General features: G+C 38.1%; 2 protein-coding genes and 1 long non-coding RNA gene across 4 annotated transcripts; 1 reads left to right on the forward strand and 2 right to left on the reverse strand.

Annotated features, from left to right (window-relative positions):
• The first annotated feature begins 336 nt into the window (after nt 1–336).
• On the forward strand, nt 337–7,816 carry LOC148863991 (heat stress transcription factor A-1-like). 2 transcript variants are annotated; one of them, XM_088979444.1, is made up of 3 exons: nt 337–452; nt 550–884; nt 6,558–7,816. In XM_088979444.1, exons 2-3 carry the CDS (start codon nt 666–668, stop codon nt 7,446–7,448), a joined length of 1,110 nt encoding a protein of 369 aa, XP_088835570.1. In that variant the 5' UTR covers nt 337–452; nt 550–665; the 3' UTR covers nt 7,449–7,816. The 2 variants fall into 2 exon arrangements, with proteins under 2 accessions (XP_088835570.1, XP_088835569.1); XM_088979443.1 differs by having other exon boundaries at nt 351–452; nt 6,537–7,816.
• A 1,360-nt stretch (nt 7,817–9,176) lies between these two features.
• On the reverse strand, nt 9,177–13,195 carry LOC148863992 (uncharacterized). Its single transcript, XR_016110254.1, has 2 exons — nt 12,759–13,195; nt 9,177–9,642 (listed from the first exon to the last, which is right to left on the reverse strand). It is a non-coding gene; the product is annotated as an uncharacterized LOC148863992 (long non-coding RNA).
• Nucleotides 13,196–13,770: 575 nt separating this feature from the next.
• On the reverse strand, nt 13,771–18,673 carry LOC148863993 (vacuolar iron transporter 1-like). Its single transcript, XM_088979445.1, has 4 exons — nt 18,227–18,673; nt 17,415–17,500; nt 17,046–17,160; nt 13,771–14,238 (listed from the first exon to the last, which is right to left on the reverse strand). The coding sequence occupies exons 1-4, from the start codon at nt 18,454–18,456 to the stop codon at nt 13,941–13,943; spliced, it is 729 nt and encodes a 242-aa protein (XP_088835571.1). The 5' UTR covers nt 18,457–18,673; the 3' UTR covers nt 13,771–13,940.
• Nucleotides 18,674–23,518: the final 4,845 nt, after the last annotated feature.

Here is a 23,518-nt window from a genome sequence, read left to right on the forward strand (position 1 = left end):
GTAGACTGAACTAGATCAGCTTCCATCAAAACAAGCCTGTGCCTACACCGTTCTCCCTGTGAAATAAAATACATAAATACAGATATACTGCCAATGCAATGCAGTAAAGGCTGTTGAATGGGCTTTGCCTTGACTGAAGCCGAACTCGGGCTGAACAGGTCATTCTCCCATTGATTTTTTATGTTTTGTTTTGGTTTAACACTACGGGTGGGGATCGGGTCGGATTGGACCGAACCTAAAGGATCGGGGCGGTGCCGGGAGTCGCATGGTATTGAATCGGGTCGGGTGGAATCATGGGAGGGAAGGATAATGATTGAGGCAACCTGTGCCGAACCCGACTCGTTGACATGCTGTCATGCTCCCTTGTCCGTAGTCCTCCCTCCATTCCCTCTCTGATCTCATTTCAGTCTCTATCTGTCGTTCGCTTAGGGTTTTCTGCTATCGAATTAATGGTTCAAGCCGAACCCTTCGTTGCTTCTCCTATTATCTCTCTGCAACGTCTCTCTCCTTTTTTATTAATATTTGGTTGATTCATCTCTACTTTCTTAGATTTGGGCTTGGTCATGGAATGCTCATCGACTCAGAAGAGAAGGGCGGTGGAAATACTAGCAAAGTATGGCGATTTTTGGTAACTCGAATTGCTGAGGTGCTTCTTTGTTCTATTCATGGAGGAATCGTCATCCGGTAAAGCATCTGCTCTTCCGCCTTTCCTCACCAAATGCTACGATATGGTGGAGGATCCTGCAACTGATCCCATAGTTTCGTGGAGTTCGAACAATGATACTTTTATTATATGGGATGTCACTGCATTTTCCCGAGACTTGCTTCCTAAGTACTTCAAACACAGCAATTTCTCAAGCTTCATAAGGCAGCTCAACACCTATGTGAGTCTCTCTCTCTCTATGCAATATTTTATGTTGGGATGCTGGTTATTTCATTTTTGTAGCTAGTTTATTTGATTATGATTTGGATGATTTGTGATATTCTTAACTAATAGCAGTGAACAATTGGAGAATTTTAATCGTTGAGGGGAACTGCCAGGTTTTCATCTCTTGGTTGTGTACAGAAGTAGTGCCTTGGGAATTCGGGTTTTTAGTTAGGGGGGCTCAGTTATTGGGGAGAAATCTGAACTGCTCGTTCAGATGGATTCCAAGGAGTGCCAATGAGTTTGCTGATGGCCTAGCCAAATCAGGGGTATCAAGACAATGTTCAGTCTGGGACCTGAGAACGCAATGCAAAACATTCTTGATTACACAAAAAGCAGGACAGGCTACTCAGCAGTCTCAGCTGATAGCATGTTGAATATCCTTGCTCACCAATCTGGGAAGGCCATTATCAAATATTGGTCCCAGCTATCTGGGATCTTTAGTGAGTTTTTTTCTGATGACCATAAAACTAACCCAAAACTAAGGTGATATCTGATTGTGGTCTAAAATCTGAAAAACTTGTTTTTTAGAGGTTGGGTCTTGTTTGTGTTAACTTTTGAACCATACCTCTGAAAAGTGATTAGGTCTAAGCTGGTGTTCGGAACAGTGGCGTGGACACGATATATTCCATTTTGAAACGTGTCATGCCTATCATCGTTGGTTGCATCGTGGTGTGGACTGAACCACACTATTGTGGAACGGTCCACACCATATCTTAAAATATCGTCCACAGTTAAATCTCGTGGACCTTTCCACACCACGGTGGCCAATTGCAAAATTAATGATTCCCTACTCAAGGTTCAAAGTATCGATAAGATACGCATTTCGGCAGTATCGTATCGGTACTTAGAAACGCTCGAAACTATATTTTTTTAGTTTTTTTTTTTCAAAGTTTGGTTTTGGGAAGCTAAAAACATGTTTTTTTTAATTAAAAAAAGTTGGGGTTCTAAAACACCCGGAAATAGGCGTTTCGGATTGTATCATTTTCAAAAGATACGATATGATACGCCCGGTACGAGGCGTATTGTATCGATACTTTAAACCATGCCCCTACTTCGTACAATGCATTTTTACCATAACTCGATAATTCCAAAATCGATGATTCTAAAACCATGGGCCTTTCCTTTTAATAAATTCTATTAATTTGTATTAAAATTATCATTTTTTTATAAAATTATTTGATTTTATAAAAAATACTACCCTTGGCAATTTACTAATTTTAATATATATTTGAATTATTTTTTATAATTTTTATCATATTTTATTACTCTTTGTAATTTATTGTTGCTTTTTTAACAAATGGTTTTCATTAATTCTCTTAACTATTCATATTATATATAAATGCATTAATTTGTATTTTCATGGTTAAATTATATTATTTTTTTATAATGTATATTACTTAAAAAAATAGAATATTTTTTATTCTTGATTAACAACATAGGTCATCTCACACATAGGTGAGATGGATGGAATCAAAGCATAGAGTGTGGATTGAAACTACACCACACCTTGCAGAACGCCTATGAGGTGTGGTTTATCGATACAGGCCAATATGCCAGATGGGGTGTATCGGCCATTCGGCCTATTATCAAAGCTCACCTTCAATTTTTTTTTTTTTTCTCTCAAACTGGTTCAAGGGGGTCGGTTTAAGGCCCACCTACCCCCTGAAATAGGTGGGACCCTGAAACACTGTGTAGGGGCGTATTGGAGGGGCCCCGATATGTTGCAATATTTCGATCTTTGCTTCAGTCCACCCATTTTTATCCACATTGCAGAACAACTATCCTATTGTGGCATGGTATGGATGTGTCCGTGCCACAGGTGTGGTGTGAATGAGAATACACACTCAATTTCTCATCAACACTACAGAACACCCTCTAATTTGGTAAGAGGTAGCCCATACGTATAATGTTTTCAGACATGTTTCAGATGGTTAAGATCTTTTTTGCTTTGATTTCAGATTTCAGTTTTCAGTTTTATGAAAGTGCCATCTAAGACAAATCTACAAGTGACCCATAAGGAAGCTCCATAGAGGACTCCAATTATTAAAACAACTCTAGTAACTCATTACTGATCCCTCTAAGACTAACTTAAATGATACCAGAAATTACTAAAAATAGCAAACCACGAGTTTACCAAAAGTAGTAATTACGAGAATTATTATAAATGATAACTCTAAAAGTTATCATAAATGTAATTTCAAGAAAGCAGTGAAAATGAATATAAAACTGAAATATTGTCAATATCCCATAACCCAAAAATTCTGAAATTGGTGTAGGAATTGGAAAACTGACTTAATTCTCCATTGATTCTTTTGTTGCTTCCATATCTGCATCATTCTCCCCCAGTTCGGAAAAACTCATCCTTGAGTTTTGAAGTGGAAAAGAATTAACAATTGCTTCAATTCGTGAGCTATAGGTTTGGTACTAGGAACCACAAGGGTAATGAAAACATCAACACAAAAGATTATCTCGTTTTCTTTGGGAATCAGTGAATCACCATATCAATATATATATATATATATATATATATATATATATATATATATTTGATCAATAACAGAAGCTTTATTAAGAATTATGAAGCTTTAGGTACAAAAAAAAGGGGGAGATAAAGAGTCTTATCTCCCCCATCAGAAAATTACAATGAAAGAAGATTAAAAAATGGCCCAAAAAATAGTCTCCCTATTCACCCCTTGCTTGGTCAACCCATCTGCAAAAGAATTAGCAGTCCTTTTCACCCAGCTGTATTGTATCTCAAAGCCTCTACATAGCCATAAGAATTTTTTCTTTTCATTATCGTAACTCCACAAGCCACTGTCCTCTTTCTTCAGCCAGCTAATCACCACCTTTGAATCACCTTCCAAAATCAGCCGACTGATATTTAGTTCCCTTGCTCTTTGAACCCCTTCCAAAGCTGCAAGGATCTCAGCCCTAATAGAGTCTCATTCTCCAATAGGGCCTGAGAACAGAGCAATAACAATCCCTTACTCATTCCTGAAAACTCCCCCAATCCCAGAGGGCCCTGGATTCCTTATGCTACTGCCATCAAAATTCACTTTTTTAAATCCGGAGGGAGGAGGGGACCACAAGAATGAACACTTTTATAAATCTGGATTCCTTACACAGAGTAGAGGTTGCTATCTCTTTCCAGTTTCTTAACAGGTCAGCAATAGGAAAGTCTGAGAACAGTTCCATAGTTTTTGGCCAGTGGGCAGCCCTTAAAAGTATTAGGTCTAATAGTTCTTCCAGGGATCTTTCATTTTCTGAAAATATTCGAGAGTTTCTTTCCTCCCATAGTGACCAACACACGGCTGCCCTAATACTCCTCCACATCATCTTCCCTCGCTTCTTAGGCCATCTGAAAAAAGAAGGGGAGAACAAACCTTGGACACTCTCAGGAGGGTTCCAAGTACACCCAAAGCGAGAAAGTACCCACTCCCAAACAGTTTTAGTAACCTTACAAGAGACCAAAAGGTGGTAACCGGACCATATCAATATAATGAAGCTCCTCTTGATCTACAATGGCCTCTTTAAAGAAACCAGCTGGCAGCCCATCATTATATTTTGGTTGAAGTCATGTATTAAGTACTTGAAACACATCTTTAGGCATTTCCTTCATAGGCTTAGAATGAGATATCATAGCTTTGATAATAGATGGCTCCAAATCTGGTTGTCCTTATTCCTCTTTATCTCTATTCATAGATCTCACAAGTCACAAGTTAGCTTGTATTTCACAGCAAGCATTGTGAAGTTCTTTTACATAAGGTAGGAACCTAGGATATCGTTTTTTTTACAAGTAAAGTAAAATTTCATTAAAACAAAAAGAGTAGTACAATCTGATGGGTGACAAGTCATCATCCAAATACAATACAATCTGAAAATCAGAATGAGTTTTCCACATTACAGATTTGAATACCCAGAACCTCCCCTAACTTGTTCCCCAGGTCCTCCTTATCAATTTGCCTAAATTCTGAGAGAACCAAGACCCAATCTGCCATGAATCTGCTAATAAGGTTTGCTAACATGATCTGCTAACCTGGATATCTTCCCAACTCATTTTCAATATTCGCTGCGATACTCATACCCCTTGATTTGGTTCCAGTTCACCTAGAATCTAGATATAGCTCTGATGCCTCCAGATATGAATCTAATATCTCAGGATTTGGCTCTGATACCAAATTGATGTAGGACAGGGTAGGGGTCCCACTAATTTATCTAATGATGATGGGCTTTATTAGGGTGAATGAGGGGCTGTAAGTGAGTAATGATGAAGAAGCAAGCAGAATGCTTGTTGTTCACCAAAGAATAATCAAAAGAGAGAGATCTTGCTGTTAAGGTAAACAACAAAGAGACAGATCATTTAGAAAAAGAAATAAGAGATAGAAATTATCAAAAAAAAGAAAAAGAAATAAGAGATAGATAGAGAGGGGAAAAAGAAAGACTTTTTGCAACAACCAGAATCACTAAACTTGACATTTTATTAGGGCCATAATCACGTCTGGAGAATTATTAGGTATAGAAGATAGGAAACCTTTTGATTGATAAAAAAAAAAAGATAGGAAACCTTTTATTTTTAATAATAAAATCAAATTTGTTAAAGAGACAAAGGAACAAGGACAGTGATTAGAAATCACCCGAAGGAAAAGAGTAACAAACCCCCAATGAAAACTAAAGCCAAACAACAAAAAGATAGGAAACAAACACCTCACACCCAGAATCTTAAAACTAACACCTGTGCCTCACAACAGGCACCTACTGACCCCTAACTCCTCCAATTGAAACCCTGGAGCGACCAACTAAACAATCTTCAAAAACCAACAAGACCAAACACCACTTTGTTCACTTGCTCAACTTCTTCACAGGCTTGACTATGTTCATGTCTACTTTTTAAATTAATTTTCCTAGACTTCACCTCCTTATTAGGTCTAATACTAAAAAATCCCCCTTTCAATCTGGCAAAAACTTTTGGCAATTGCTCTTTCATTTTTTTTTTTTTTTGCTTTTGAATTGCCTGGACCTAAATTTGCTTATCTCCTAGATCTATCAAAACTTCTTGCATCTTCTAACTTGTAGTTGTAGTTCATTGTAATCTTTGTAGAAGCATTTTTTTTTTCTTTCCTAATAACTGTCCTTTTTTGTAGAAGAAAATAGGCAAAAAACTATGCTACAGGAAAGACATGATACCACCTGATTGGTTACCACTTTTATGATACTGGTTGATTGGTTAGAGGTATTTCTGGTATCATGTCTTTCCAGTATCATAGTTGAACCCAGAAAATAATGATGTCATTCATCAAAAGAAAGAGCTGAAAGATTTGTTTGCATAAAGACATTAATTTCCTGGGCTATGTTCAAGAAGTGAAACTAACTACTAGATGGATTTTCATTACAAGGTGGGTAAATGGAGACGTCCCCAACATCTCCCAATAGGGTCACTCAACACTCATTTTTTTTATTTTCATCATCATCATATCATCCAAGCCTTGTCCTAATTCCCAATTATATGGGGTCAGGTCCATCAACATCATTTTTTTCCTTTCAGATTTCATTTTATCTTCTGCAAGTTATAATATTAAATTATGTGGATGATAGTTAAACCTATCCATAGCTTTGTTTTACTTTCTATCAGGGTTTTAGAAAAGCTGATCCAGACCGCTGGGAATTTGCAAATGAGGGTTTTATCAAAGGTCAGCGGCATTTATTAAAGAATATCAGTAGAAAGAAGCATATTCAGGGTCCTGGTCAACAGAAAGAGGCCCAGCAGAAGATGCCTGTTGGAGCGTGTGTTGAAGTTGGAAAGTTTGGCCTCCAGGAGGAAGTTGAGAGTCTCAAGAGGGACAAAAATGTACTCATGCAGGAACTAGTTAAGCTGAGGCAACAGCAGCAAGCAGCTGAAAATAAGCTGCTAGGTTTGCGAAAAAGCCTTCAGAGGATGGAAAAAGCCCAGCAACAAATGTTGTCATTCTTGGCAATGGCCATGCAGAGCCCTGGGTTTTTGGAGCAGTTACTCCAGCAAAATGAAAATAATTGGAGAATGGCTGGAGCAAGCAAGAAGAGACGACTTCCTGCCCTGGAACAAGGTTTTGAGGGTGGTGAGGCTGAAGTTTCTAAAGGGCAAATAGTAATGTACCAACCACCAAAGAACAACACTTCAAAGCCTCTAGTAATGACAGATTTAAACACAGATGTGTCTCCAAAGGTGGATGTTAATGATTTTGTTAGGAATGATTCCATGGAATCACCAACTGGAGAAGGCTTGCACTCTCTAGAAAATGATGCTCAAATTATCATCTCGGGGTTACTTAGTGATGATTTACTGGAACAACTTCTTGTTGATAGTCCATTCACAGAGAATCTTGTAGAAACTGAGCTAGATGCCCCAGAGCCTATGAACACGGGAATGGATATGGATGCAGTGGTGCATGATTGTCAGTTGGAGACTAGTCAAAATATGGACCTCCTGACAGAACAAATAAGTCTTCTAGCATCTGAAACCAACAGCAGGCATGAAATACTGTAGAAGAATTAATGGATCTTGCAGTGAAGAGACCTCTACAGAAACCATCTTATACTTTGTATAGCATACTTCCAAAAGAAAAACGGTCGATTTTGTACATCCGAGGTTGCAAGAGGACTAACTTTTTTTCTCTTAAGGGCCCGTTTGGTTGGTGGGAATAGGGATCTGGAATTTTCATCAGATTGGGCTATTCCAATTCCAATTGTTTGGTTGGATGGAATCAGAGTCCTATTCCCATTCCCTCCCTCTTCCTCTGGAATGAAATCCTATTCCAGCTTATTCCAATTCTAATTCTGATTCCTTTCCGCACCAATCAGATTATGGGAATGCACCATTCTGGTTCCGATTTTAAGGGATTTTGATTCTTATTCTGATTTTGACTGCAAACCAAACGACCCTAAAACTCATTTTTTCATTGTTTCATGCTTTTTCTATGTATCTTAATTTTCCTTGTTTTTGGCTAGCATCAAGGCTCTTTGGTTTGAAGGAAAAAGGTAGGGAAAGTAGAAAACTATACAAACCTACCTTTTCCTTCAAACGAAAGACATCCTATCTTCCACGTTATTATTTGTCTGCCCCAGATTATCTATGGTATAAACTTTAAAATATATTTAAAATCAATCAGGCTGAGGAACAAGATTCATCAAAATATATAAGATAAAATATGTTCATCATATATACATGCATACGCAAGATACAGAATTTCTTCTGAAGCGAAAGGGGAAAGATACAGAAATTGCTCGTTACAAAGGGGAAAGATATAAACAAGAAACTAATTATCAAAAAGAAAAAAAAAAAACAAGAAACTGATGAATATCCATTGAATGAAAGAGTTACTTGTCAAGGGGAAAGAGCTATAAGGTGACCCAAGAGCTTCTGCAAGAACATACTCTGCAACTCGAAATCACTGGACATGTCTGCCATGTTGCCCTGTCAATGAATTGTAGCCTTCACCGTGCATGGAACGCTTAACATTTTTCAAGCTCGATCAGTCACTCTCACTGCCTAAGTAACGGACACGGCGAAGACTGATCTTAGCTTGAAAAAGGCTGATCTCTCCATGTAAACGTCTCTCTCAGTCAAGAAGGAAATACTCTTTGAAGACAAATAAGTGATGTAATATATATAGGTGAGAATAAACTGTACACCAATGCTAAGTTTGAGTTTCCCTGTTTCTCTACTTTCCTTTGTGAAGTCGGATTCCTTGTAAATGAATAATATTGTTAAATCTGTTAATATTAACTGACAAAACGTTTCTTTATTAAGAGATGGTTAAAATCATACAAACAAATTGTAAGGGTAAAATATAAAATCCTCCCCTTAACTTTCTGATAATCATAAAAACCTCTCCTATAGTTTTATTTTAACAAAAACCTCCTCACTATTTTTAAAAAATTTGACAAAAACCTCTTTATGACAGAAAACGTGTATAGTTACGAAATTACCCCTAAACATCATCTAATCACTTTGTAAAGTATCATATTTGCCCTCAATAACCTCCCCGCTCTTCTCTTCTGTCTCCCCGCCGTCCTTACACAACACCGAACCACCTCCACATAGCCGGAACCTCCACCGCCCCTACGCTAATCGGACCATACACCGAACCACCCCCACATAGCCGGAACCTCCACCGCCCCTACACTAATCGGACCATATCAGTAATTGTCTTTGCAGTTCTTTGAGATAAGTGGGATAAACTAAAGCAAGGGAAAAGAAGCAAAAAACCCATTATTCTGGGACAATCAATAATCAAGAGCCATGTTGAATATTCAATTGTCATAATAACACAGTGGTAAAGAAACAAGTTTAGATTTATAAAATTTGGCTATTTGGTCACAGAAACAGAGGACCACTTTAGCTTTCAAAAACTGAGTGAAAGGGAGAGGGCATGTAAGCACTGGAACTCCAATAACACCTCGCATCTGCGTGACCTTCCTCATCGTCAGCCTTAGTCATGGCTCTTCTTGAATGCACCAAAATGCAACCCTTAGGAATCACTCCAGTAGATATCTAACCTGCTTTGACAGCAGCAGTTGTAAGCCAAATCTGTTAGAATTTCTCCGTTGTCATTTTCGTCAATTTCTGTTGGAATGTTCTTCCTACAATAGATGATCTCTAGCAACAAGACCTCAAAGCTATATATATCAACCTTCGTAGTGATTGCCATACTCCTTTTTTTTTTTTGAGAGAAAGGTAACTGAATTCATTAAGAAAAGAGAAGGATACATAAGAAGGTGTACACATATAAAGAAAAGAAAAACAAAAACAGGGATCAAATATGTAGGAATTATACAGGAGGAAACTTCAAAGTATAAATCTTCTAACAGAGCACCTAATTTTTCTAGTCCATCTATAAGAGCATTAAATTCCCTTGGAATCCAAATCAAGTTTGCATTATAAGCAGTCAGTAAATCCCTTGCCTTCGTTAGAAAGTGTCCAAGTCTCCACGGTCTGGTCTCTTGTTTTCCTAACCATTTTATAATGTTTGCTGAATCGCTTCAATGGAGAGGTTCTGACTACCTAATCTGTTAATTGTTCTGATCCCTGTAAGTGCATCCAACACTTCTGCCTCGGTAGAATCTGCTATGCCTACAGCCAACACTTCTACCTAATCTGTTAGTCTCCTGGACCACTTGGGTGCAACATACCTTTTGGTTTCCCTAATAACTGTATGAGTTCGCTCTGGTTATTCATCAGAAGCTTTGCCAATCCAAAGTCGGAAATCTTGGTGTAAAACAATCATCAAGAAGTATATTTTCACAATGGATGATTTGGGTTCTGCACTCTTCATGCAAATACAGGAGCCCTCTTACAGCTCCAAACACAATATGGGTGCGTTGGTTCCAATTGGGCTTTGGAGTTCTGAAAAGGAAGCTTGCTAAAGCACCATTGCTCATGAACTCATACACAAGAAGTCGATGTTGTCCTCATTGCAATACCCAATCAATCAAACTAGATTCTTGTGGTGGGTCTATCCAATAACACCTACTTCTGTTCTGAACTCTTGCTCGCGCTCTTGAATTAGTCCTTTACTGCAACATCGACCCCTTTATAAACAGTTCCAAAAGAATCCCTACCCAGCTCTTCGCTAAAATCACTTATAGCTTCTTGGAGGTCTTGCTAAGTAAAAGAGGATGGAACCTCTACAATATTTCTTTTTGGTTAAATCGATTTTGGTTTGTTGCAGTAAGCTAAGAAAACAAACAGGGTAGTTACAACTATCAGTACCAAGTTAACATAGACCGATCGAGCTACCCGAAAACAGCGAGGTGATGATGATCATTATCCTTCTCTTGTCTTTCTTTACATGGAGATTGTCTACTCTTACTTTGAGGAGAGCCTTTCCATTATGTTTCTATTTATCCTTTCATTTGAAAGTGGTAGAGTCTTCTTCCAACAGGTCTGACCTGTGAGAACTACAACACACCAGTGAGTGTGATCGCCAACGAGAAAAACGAAGGAGTGGCAAATAGAGTAACGAGAGTGAGAGAGAGAGAGAGAGGGCGGGTTGGGTAGCGATCCTAATGGCTTAGTTGCTTCTCTGTCGGTGATGTGGCAAATAGAGTAACTAGGGCTGCAATTTTTGTAGGCTCAGCATGGGTGGGGCTTGGGTTTTGGTCTCTTGGCTGGTCCTGGGCTAAAAATACTCGGGTCCAACTTAAACTCGATTGGGCTTGGATTGAACTCTCAGGAAGCCCAAGCCTGGCCTGACCCAACCGTTCTAGTCCATCAGTCAACAGCAAAGCAGGATGGTCCCTAGAAATTTGAGCCTAGGGACATATATACAAAATAATATAAAATGGGGAATGCCATTCCAACAGAAATGGGTCACCCAACCAAACAATTGGAATCGAAATAGCCCATTCCGATTCCGATTCCAAAATCCTATTCCCACAGGGACTTAAATCTTCCTTCTTCACTTGGGTGGGATGTTCTGGTTCACTCTGCAAAAGGGAAGAGAATTACTACACAACATCATCCTCACCAACTCTATCCCTATCTTCCAACGTCTCCATTATCACAAATACCAACAACATACACAGATCTGATAACCCAGAGGGATTTCAAAAGTTAAAGAAAACCATGAGACTCGCACAAACAAGAGACGAGAGAGAAGAAGACTCGCACCACCAAAGTTTAAGTGCACTTTTAAGTAAGTACCAAAAAAAGTGCACTTTTAAGTAAAGACCGTTGATATTGGAGAGCAAGTGATTAAATGATAGGCATAGTGGAGAGCCATTGGATCTTTTGACTAAGCAAACAAGGTTCAAAATATCAACAAACATGATACCAAGTAGTTGTGTTTTGTGTGTATCGATTAGTTGTTACTCATTTTGTGTTTTTTTTTTTTTTCCTTAAATTTTCTGCAGTTTGTTAGTTAAAAGTGGGCTTGTTAGGATGGATATTAATATTCTGGATTTTGGTGACCTTCCAATACCAATGCAATATGTGTCGATGTTTTAAACCTAGTGTTTAGATGATTTGTGCCATGAAATGTATCCATCTAGCTAGCTGATCAAGTGCTTAGAGCGAGTTATAGTTTCCCACAATGTCTCAGAGCACATCCCCATTGTGTATTGGAAGCATACTTCGATGATGCTTCATCATTTTTGGTATTATCATCGAGAGATACTTTTAATACTTGCTTGGAGCTTGGTGGTTAATGTTTAATATTTCTTCCATTTTTCTTTTATAAATCTAACGGAGTAGGTTAATATTTAGTTGCTTTCAACCAAGTGTACTTAAATATTCAACCCCTTGGGAATTCTTTTCAACCTGTCGGAAGGGTGGTTGAGCCATTGAACCATTGACCTGGCCAGATGATGATGTCCTGATTTTTTTAGTGGTTTTGGAGTTTAGATATGGTCTTAAATTGTTCTACTATAATATGAGAAAAACTTATAACCAATCAACCCGTATCATAAAAATAGTACGGTGTTTAATAAAATTCGAAGTTTTTGATTGGTCAAAGCTTTTCTATTATATATCTTTCTACTATCATAGATTTTCCCCTTGATCTAATTCTAAAGGTTTTTAAAAATGAACCGGAAACAGAATCGGTTTCCAGTTAAGCGATTCAACCGTACGAGATCAAATGGTTTGGCCCGTGACGTTATAAATAAATTAAAAAATAAAAAATATATGTTCAATTTTGAGAACCACCCAACCTTCAGTCCTTCAAACCTGAAGGTATAAAATTCAAAAAAAAAACAAAAACAAAACTTTTGGGGTTCCCAATTGAGACTCGAAATTGGTGGTTCCCAAAAGTTGCAGATAGAACAAGCATGGGAGAATAGTGGGCAGAAAATATACCATAACCACCAGTACATGTAAGGTTGCAAAATCGCTGCTGCAAAATCATCGGCCATCGCTGCAAGTTAGTCGTCGGACTTGTTACTGCCGCAACCCACAATTGTTACTACTGGATCTGTTGCAAAATCAACGGCTCAACGTTGTCCGTCGTAGACGAAACTCACCGCTGTCGCCGGTTGCCGTGAATCACCGTCGGTCGCTGTGTGTCACCGTAGGTCATGGCCGCCACAGGTGGTTGGCTGGGTGTGACGAATGAGAGGAGGGAAGGGTTAGAACGAAAATGAGGTCGTTCTAACCCTAAACGTAAGAGATGGGATTGGGGATATGGAATCATTTTGTTTTTTGTTTCTTTTTATTTTATTTAAATCAATGAAAATAAAAATGATAACCCGCGAACTGCTGCCCGGGTTGAACGATTTAGAGGTTTGACCGCTCTGCTCAACAGTTTTAAAGATTTACCGGTTTATAGTATAACTAGACCTAGGGGCTGAACGGTTACCAATTTTTCCGGTCCAATCCGATTTTGAAAACCATGCTAATTTCATAAATAAAGTGGATTTGTGGACCTATTTTTTGTAATGGAACAAAGATCTAGATCGTGTCTGGATATTGGATCTGATGAGCTTCATTTAATGCCCTGGTAAAAAATAGCTCCAATAATAAGTTACCCTTAGGTTGTATGTGATTAGATTAACATCCAAACAATCAAAGAAAAAGAAGATTAAGGCTGAATTTGGAACGAGTACAAATGCAAATATGTAGAATGCAAAACCTTATATTTTATATTATTTTGTATGTATTTATGCAGTACATATTTGCATTTGTACTCCTTCCAAACTGAAATTGCTTAAAACTTTCCATGTCTAAATCTCATCCATTTGCAGCTTTACCCTGGTTCCATAACAGGCTTATATGTCCCAATTTGATCTATGCAAAAAGGAAAAAAAGAAAAAAAAAAAGAGAGAGAGAGAAAAGAATAATAGACCGAGTTTTGAAAAGCAGAGCTAAATAATTGCTGGGAATTGGATCTGATGAACTTTATATAAAGCCTAGTGAAAATGGTTTTAATTCACAGAATATACTATGAATCTAGATGAACATACATCAAAGCCAATCAACGAAAAGAAATAAACTAAAGAGGTCAAAGTAAGATACAAGAGTGCCACTTTATTAGGCACCTGATTACGCTTGTACAGCTTTAGCCATGCCAAAAGCAGCGGCGGAAGCAATGGCTCCGATCAAGGCCGTCTGGAAGGCACTCCTAATGGGCCCGTTGCCTGTGAAGTGGCCCTTTCCGTAGCCAAAGAGTAGCAATGCAATTAAGGTAACACCCACAGATGTGAGGACTGCGTTTCTAGCAGTTGGAATGAACATATATGGGATGAGCGGGATTAGGCCGCCCGCTATGTAGGCGATGGCGATAGTCAGTGCACTCTCCAGTGCTCTCCTTGGCTCTGGCTTCTCCAATCCAAGCTCAAACCTGCGTTCATGGTTATTGTTTTAGCTTTATTCAAAGTTTTAAAAATCGATTTAGAATTGGAATCGTTTTAGCCATTGGTTTTTAGGTTAATGGTTTGATCGTCCAGTTAAAATGGGCGATTCGTTTTAATAAAAAAATAGTTAATAAAAAGCAGTTAAAAACTGTTGAACAGGTTAATGATTCAACAGCTTGAGTCATTGAATCATTGACCAATTTAATGGTTTTTGGCCAAGGATCAGGTTTGAGGTAAAACGGAACCAATTGCCTGGATGATTCTTAGGCCGAACGGTTTGACCATCCAAGTCAACGACTGTTCAAATACATTGATTTCATCAGATTGGTTGGTGTTATGTATATGTACTACTACTACTCAGGCCTTCCTGGGAGGGCCGAGCTGAAGATTCAGCTAATTAAGCCGGTCACTCTAGATAAGCTATTCAATGAATTTGAGGCGGACAATCCTTCAAATGATTAATTGATTTCATTGATTGATGATTAGGGGCTAAGATTTGTAAGGGTGGACTGAACAATAAAAACCTCTTAATGAATAGCTAATAGGCTTGTTAGTGTGAGACCCATCCTGGAAAGTCAAAAACGACTTTGATTCAGCCCTCCCAAAACGGGCACTTAGTGGCTTCTGTCTTGGTGCCCGTTTGGGAGGGCTTTCACTCAACAGTTTCTGGCATTATTAAGTGGGCCCCACCCAGACAGTTTAGAAGCTTCTCACTGAAGATTCTTTGGGCCGCTTCCCCAGATAAGTTCTACAAATGTTTTAGCCCTCCCAAACGGGCCATTAATGATTTAATAAAAGATTTAAATGATTTTGTATTAATTATATTAAATCGTGATCGGGATCGGATCTTGTATTCTTAGAATCTGGAATTGATGCTAATGCACGTATTACTAATTTTGTATTAATAAAATATTCCTCATGTGTAGAGTTTTGGGGTTTGCATAGCAACCATAGGTAAAATTGTTTATATTCATTAATTAGAGATTTTGATGCGTTAAAGTGTTTGAGGTATGTTACTTTTTTGGGCTATGTACCTTTTCGGTACCATGAAAACTGCTGACTATCACCATGGAAAATCTGGCTAATGTCCCCTAAATAAAGTGCCTTCATCAAGGGGGTGTTTTACGGCATAAATTGTTTTTATTGTTGCGAATTCCAATAATAAATCAATATCATCTGATTTGAAAACAGATTATTTATCAAATTAAAGATATAAACAAATTTCTTATTTGTATATATGTTTTTATTTTTAAAACTGAAAAGAAAATTACGTAATTGAATTTCTGATTTCAAAAACATGTTTTTTATTGAGTTATTTAATATTATGTTCCATAAATCATATAATTTATTCGTTATAAAATTTATTTTTGTTTTAAAAGCCACTGTTTTGATTATTTCAGAAAAAAAACATTAAAATAAATCAGTTTATTTTTTCCTTTCAAAACAAACAAAAAATATACATGTTGTGGAACACCCCCAAATCAGTAATGAGGTGACAAACCTAAGATAATGTGTATAAGCTAAAAAACTGATCCTCCATCAGATAGGTCTCACTAATAGTTATGCCAAAATTCAGCACAATCAAGTTATTTCAATAAGACATGTTTGCTTAGAAAAATTTAATATATAAACTGTTAATAGAATTAAAAAGGGTAATTTACTTGGACACTCCTATAATATCACAATGAGGTCTTAGGAGTGGAAGGTGTGAAAGAGCACGAGTCCAGAGTTTTACTTCTAGGGGTATTTTTGGAACAAAATCCTTCCTTTCAAATTTTCACTCATTTTAAGATTTAAGAAGTCACATAACCATTCTTAGATAGGAATATAGATAGTTTCTCATGGAAGACCGATGGCGTCTGTTTGGAACCGTTGTTGTTGTTCTAGAAAACAGTGTCACATCAGTGCCATATAGGAAAAAATAGTGCTCCAGGAAACAGCCTTCAGTTTGGAACTATTTTTTCATAGAAAATGGTGCTCTAGGCCACACCTGGAAAATCGGGAAGGAATGGTTTGGAGCAATGCCAAATTTGGCGTTTCCTAGAACTGCAGCTCATTCTTGTCAACAAGGATGTGGCAGTAGATAATGATGTAGAAGTGCAGAAAATGTTTCCTGAAGCATTGGTACCAAACAGAAAAAGTTGCTGTTGCTCCAAGAAACGTCTTACCTGGCAGCAACGGTTCCAAATAAAAAAAGACACCGTTTTCTCATAAAATGGTACTCCAAGCCACACATCTGCAACTGCAGCATTGATGCTAAACATTTACTAAGTAAAACAGATGCATACTATAGGGGTGTTTTCATAATATACAAACTAGAGGGTGGGTTTTATAACAAATATTTGAAACTATAGTGGGTGTCAAATTAAATGATTCAATTAAAAAAAAAAAAAAAAGCTCGGATGGTGAATCCAAATATTATAAAACATGAAAACGCCCCTATTTCATGTAGAGAGGATTTTTCAAACATGTGATATTTTATGTGAAACCTATTTAATGGTGAGTCCAAATCCTCTCTCTACATGAAAGATGAAACCCATGGTGATTGAAGGGAATCTCATTTTACTTATACTTGTGATGATAAAATCACACTCATTCTAGTTCTACCTTGGCTCTGCTAAATAGAGCTTTTATGCTAGCATCATAGTGATCAGGGTTTCCTTTTGAATGCCTAGAAACATGGTGTAGCTTCTGCTGCTGAGAGAATGGGGCCCATCTCATTGGTGGCTAGAGTTTTCCGGTACCATAAAAATTTCTACTTAAAAAAAGGAGAATTGAAGGAATTATAACTTACTTCATCATGAAATCAAGCCATGCTTGAGGCTTCTTCCGGAGGGCGTTCACCACCGGCCCATATTCATGTGGCTCAAGCCCATATTCCGCTAATATCTCTGCAACCTCAGCTGCCTCTGTAATATCAACATTGTACCCATTATCATCAGCACCCCGTGCACATGCTCGTATTCACACCGTTTCAACGGCCTCTTTTGTAATTTTGCATTGAGAATATCTATCCGTGAAATAATAAAGCAGATAATTAAGGAGATATTCTCAATGCAAAGCTGTAAACGTTGTTTAAACCGATTTTGCCCTCACCCAAGCCGAACTCCTTCCTCAAATAAATCACCCATCAAGAACACAGTGGTCCCACTATCGTGATTACCTGTATCAGGGACATTGATTATTTCATCTTGTTCTCTCTTGAGCTCCCTCATGTAGTGATCAGCTTCACTTTGGGCAGCAAGATACCTGCCAACAAACCCCAACTTAAAGCTGTAATAGTTGGACCTCGGTGTGCAAATTGGTATTATACCCAGGAGCACAAAGTACAACCGGGTCAACAGATAATAAATTAGAAACCAACCGGGTCAGCAGGTAACTAAATAAACATCATAAATTGTTTACCAAATATAAATAAATATCATAAATTCATGTGATTAATTGCATAGGTCCAAATCTATGACCATTGGATCAGTTGTCATGTGTTAATTAAGGATGTAGGACAATGCAGTATGGACTTGTGGTGGCCACGCGCTCCTTTAAAATACAAAACGACAAAACAGTGATAAGCAGTTTGGTTTGGTGTAAGTCTTGTAAGAGGGGCCTCCTACAAGAGGTATCCTGTTTTCAGACATGAGATTGGAATCTATTGAATACAAACTATTGAGGGAACCATGAACCAGTACCACCTTGAATCTCCTCTAATCCTGCACCATCTTAACCTATGCTCCCTGGCGTATGTTAAATGCTAAAAGATGTGACTTTCACACGTACGTCGGAGACAGAGAGAGAGAGAAGGGTTGAGTTGCAGTGCAATGAATGTAGGTTTTCCGGTGCAAAGAACTGCATTTAGTTTCTAGAAGTTTCAAGAAGAGAGGAAAACCTCGAGAAAACAATGGCACTCTAACTCTAGATCGATCTCATTCAGACAAAATTCTTCTTAAACAAAAGAAAACGAAGAAATTGCAAAAATACCCGCCAAGTCCCATGGAGATGGCGCCAGCGGCGACTTCAGCGAGACCGGCTGTAAGGATGACAGAAGAAGAAGCGTTGGCACCGGAGAGCCCGGCGGCGAGGGCAAAAGGGACGGTGAGGCCGTCGGATATGCCGATGATAGCATCTCTGACGACTTCTCCCGCCATGAAATGCTTCTCCTTGTGATGGTGCAGCAGCTTATCCGATCCCGTGTCTCTCCCGTCCTCCATTTTATCAGGAAAAGAGAGAAAGACTGAAAGAGAGAGAGAGATTGATTGATTTCAAGAAGAAAATAAAAACAATAAAGAAAGATTGTTGTCTGTGAGAGCAAAGAACGAAGAAGGATTGATGATTACGGAGCATGGTGTTTGGAGGACTTCATATATATAGAGAGAGGGCGCTGGACTCGGGAGTAGTGGCGGATTGGTGGCTCTGTGCTCTTTCTGTGGTCGAAAATCAAGAGTTAATGGTTTTAATATTCTGGATACAGTTTTGCATTTAATTACTGGTAATACCACTAATACCGAATGTTGAAATTTAGGCGGGTCCAACCCGAGCCCGAACTGATTCAACCCGAGCTTCTGTACGAATATAGTGAATTACGCCTGAAGTTTCGTCTAGATCTGAAACTCCCTAAGTCCCAACGAAAAACTATTTCAACAAGTTCAAACATGATCTGGTGGGTCTCAAAAAACTCAATTTTATGTGAGACACACAGATCAGAAGAGTGTGGGAACAGTTTGGACTTTGGAGGAGATTCCATCTCCTCACATTTCCCTCAGGGGTGGGTCCATTTAAATCGACAGGCGAGATCATTTGGACCCTGGCCCGGAGCTCTATGGCCCTATGGACTGTAACAGCAGTAGTGGTGCGTAATTACGGACAAAAGTTTGCAGCCTTTTTTTCGCTTTAATGTAGGTAAGGACAGAAAATGAAAGGAAAAGTAAACTTTTTATCGGTGACCCCTTTCTGTATGGAATAAGATCCAACAAGGAATCGTTTTGATAGGGCCCACCAGCAAAATACAAAAATCTCTCCCGAAGTTTCTCATAATCATAAAATCCTCTCTTAATTATTCATTTTAGCAAAAATCTTCCCTAATTTTTTAAATAATTAAACAAAAACTTCCCTTCCGTCAATAATCCTGACAGAACTGTTTATGACGCTCCAGCCAAAGATAACTGCATGTGGGAACACGATTGCAGCGTTCGCCATGGCCGTGTGGTTTCTAACGGGCCCAACAGTAATGGCTACGGCTTCCACTGTTGTTGAATTACGAGGCCAGCTTCTCCACATCATAATTGTACAGGTCGTGCTCCCTCAAGGGATCGTTCCTTTCAATTTCATCTTCGCCAAAGAGTATAATGTCTATCTGGATCTGGCAATAAGAGAGTTAAATCCAGTTTTAATATGTTGTCAATTTGGGAAAATCTATAATGTAGGAAAGAAAGATATGATATGGGAAGAGTTTAAATTTTAGGTTGATGTTTGGAATGCTAATAACGCTGCGATCCTTTGGTTTATTACCGTATTTAGAGATAGATGTTTTAACACTACTTCAAGAAAAGGAAGAAGACGCAAAGGATTTGGGTGTGTGTGACACAACAAACGACGATTTTCCCTGGATATGGGTGTGTGATACAAATATAGCGCACTTTATAAAATTTTTAAATGATGCCTAAAGGTAATTTCATAAATGGTGGAGTTTTCCATCGGGTCATTGATGAAAAAAGGGAGGACTTTTTTAATTATTTAAAATTTTAAGGAAAGTTTTTGCTAAAATGAAATTATAAGAGAGCTTTTCATGATGGTTAAAAATTTTAGGAAAAATTTCCGTTCGATACCTATACTTTAGGTCGAATACCAATTTAATACCCAAACTTTAAAATATCATAATTAATATCCGAATTTTCATTTTGCTACAATCTAATACCTGGCATTAATTCATGGAAAAAGACACAAACGCCCTTTAAAATCGACGGCTGGCTGTAAGACTGCCTCTCACCGTGCGCAACTCCCCTTCAAGACAATGGACATCTTCAAACGAGAAGATGACACTGTTCATCGTCTCTGAATGCACTGTTCAGAATTATCGGGAATATTCTGAGCCATGACAAAATAAGAAAAATGCTCATTAACCAAAAAAAAAAAAAAAATCAATTGTTCAATTATTAAAGGAACTTCCATGATAAACGATCTAGAACTTGGACCGTTGTACGTCGATTGTGTGAACTGTGAAGCAAAGCTAGCATGAATCTCTTTTTTGTTTTTTTTTTTTTTTTTGTTTTTTGTTTTTTTGCATTTTCTTGCTCTGTATCTGTTTTAGACACTTTTAGTTGCTGTTGCAGGAGGGTTTCAAGTCAAGCATTTCCCTTTCTCCAGTGTGATTCTCAACATGCCGAAATGCAAAATCCGGCCCTTAAAATTGCGTTTTAGGCTTAATTTCAGCCCAACTCGCAAGTAGTCCTAATCGAAGGGAAAATAGTATGCATTAGATCGTCAGATGATAGAAGAAATCAAAAGAAAAAAAAAAAATCGTCAGATGATAATTCAGAGAGGCCACCCCTTGATAAAATGCGAATACGCCAATGTTTCAAAGAAAAAAAAAAGGAAAAATAACATCAACTACTATTTGGTTTAAAACACCGGTGTCGTGGCGTCTTCTCGTTTCGTCGGGGTCGCCTGTGCGCCTGTGGTTTCTGAACTGTTCGCCGCCATTGTTCATCGTCTCCTTCGTTGAACAGCGGCGACATTCTTTCTTGTTTCGTTGTTTCTGACTGTTCACCGTTACTGTTCATCATCTCCTTCGTTGAACAGTGGCAAACACTCTTCGTTTCGTCAGGGTCAAACTGTTCACCGCCACTATTCATCGTCTTTTTCATTGAACAACGGCGATACTCCTCGTTTCATCGGGATCGCCTGCGCCCGTGGTTTCTGAACTGTTCACCGTCTCCTTCGTTGAACAGTGGTGCCACTCCTTGTTTCATTGGGATCGCCTGCGCCCGTGGTTTCTGACTGTTTACCGCCACTGTTCATCGTCTCTTTCGTTGAACAACGAACGACACGCTTCGCCTGCTCCCTCCCCGTGTCCATTAGCGCTCCTATCCAGAGCGAAGAGAAGGCGAAAAAACGCTTGTATGGGTACGCAACAATAGAGCAGGTAAAAAATTCGCTACGCAACAATGGAGCAGCAAGCCATTTTGATTCTGTTAATTTTATTTTATAGGGTAATTTTAATAATTTTAAAAGTCTTAAATCGCTTGTGAGGTTACGTAATACATATAACTGACGGTACGTACTAAATTATTATATTTTAAAATTCGAATACTAAATTGGCAATTGACCTAAAATACGAGATACCTATCCCAATATTTTCCAAAAAGATTTTTGTATTTTACCCTTTTTTTTTTTAATATCATTCTTCTGCATCTATATCTTTATCCAAAAAGAAAACTTCTGCACAAATATGATACCAGTTATTTTGCCAGGAGGCCCAGGACCATCTATCTTACCACATGCCATTTATTTCAGTCCACCTTTGAATGGGAAAATCATTTTCCCCCAGTGTATTTACGATCCACTCCACCTATAAATACCGTACCCCTTGAATTTGGCTTCTTTCCCCTTGATACTTATCCAAATCAATATTTAAAAAAATAATTCAGAATCAAAACTATTTTGACCATCAGTTCTGGTTTGAAAGAACAGTTTGTTCTGATAAAATAAATTAAAATAAAAAATAATTACAAGTTAAAAACATTAAAAAACCATTAAATAAATCAATAGTTCGTTGCTTAAATCAATAAATTGTTGATCGATTCAATGGTTTTTAACTAAGGATCAAATTTGGGGTAAAACAAAATCGATGGTCTAAATGATTCCTAGACCAAACAGTCCAACTGTTCGAATCACCAAGGATTCAAAAACCATGATCCAAATTATACAATAAAATTATAAATTATGAGGTGGAGTGGATGATAAAACCCTCCCAAAAAATCGAATTATTTTGCTAAAAGTAGTAAAAGTCCTGAGTACATGCTATTCGTGCTGTGCCACTAATATAGACCCCTGGCATGTTCATTTGTGATTAGTTATGTAGCAACTAGCAAGTGATGCACAGCGCAAGCAGCAGACCTGGGCTCACTAGTCTTATGTAATACAGCAATCGCAGCATTACATGCAGCAGAGTCAGTACGGACTCCCAGATAGGCCAAAGTCTTGTAAAACAGTCGGGCCTACTTGTAAGCCCATTAAAAAATTGGGCTAGACTTGGCCTGTCCAAGTAATAAATTATTATTTACGTTTGATGATAGGTCGGGCTGCTCTTGGCAGAATGCGCCTCACATTAACCTTACAATACATTACGTTGTAGTCCTACATTAGAAATATCTCCCATAAATGATACTTAAAGTATGGGGATGTTTCAGATGAGACGGGATCTGTTGCTCATGAATGGGCGCCTCATATATACATTCACCGTGCATTAGGAATATTTCTCGTGAATAATAATTAATAAGTGTGAGAAATGTTCTCAATGCATGATAGGATGTACATGTGAGGTCTCAAGTGGGAGGAGCAGATCCGGTCTCCTTCCAGATGTACAACTCTGAGAAGCATTCCATGAAGAGCAAATCTGAACTGTAAGGAAACTTGAGTGTGCCGCCACCACTAGAGTAAGCTTCATATAAAGGACAACAGAACAGGTTTTTGTGAACTGCAAATGCCAAATGGCATTCCTTTGCCCAATTTGAATTTGATTTGTGCATGATATGATCAAATATAGATCCACCCTTGTCTAATTTCCTAAATCAATTCAATTCGATTTATATGTATAATATGATGTAGTTATCGTTACCAATGAAAATTTATATCAAGAGAAAATGTAAAGAAAGGAGGTTTGATGACTCTTGAGATAGATATTTTTTAATTTTTAGTGAAGAAAAAGAAAGAAAAAAAAAGAGGCTTAGGCTGCATTTGACATTTTTTATTTTAAGGATTTATCACCTTTTTTGCAATTAAAATACCATCTATGAATACTGAGTTTTAATTGCAAAAAGGAGATAAGTCCTTAAAATAAGAAATGCCAAATGTAGCCTTAATGACTTGTTTACTATTTTACATTTGTTGGTTTGATCAAAACTGGTGTGAAAATGATAAAAGACTGCATTTCTTGTAATAGATCTTTCTATGCTGATAAATGGGTGATCCATCCTCCAATCCCTTTAACCCTCAACCCTGGTGGAAGCGGGTTCATGGGTTTTGTGCTGATTGAAGAGCCCCAAGATTTCTCAC

Source organism: Nelumbo lutea, chromosome 3 (genome assembly GCF_056320005.1).
Source record: "Nelumbo lutea isolate HS-2025 chromosome 3, American lotus-T2T, whole genome shotgun sequence".
In the NCBI taxonomy this organism is placed as follows: domain Eukaryota; kingdom Viridiplantae; phylum Streptophyta; class Magnoliopsida; order Proteales; family Nelumbonaceae; genus Nelumbo; species Nelumbo lutea.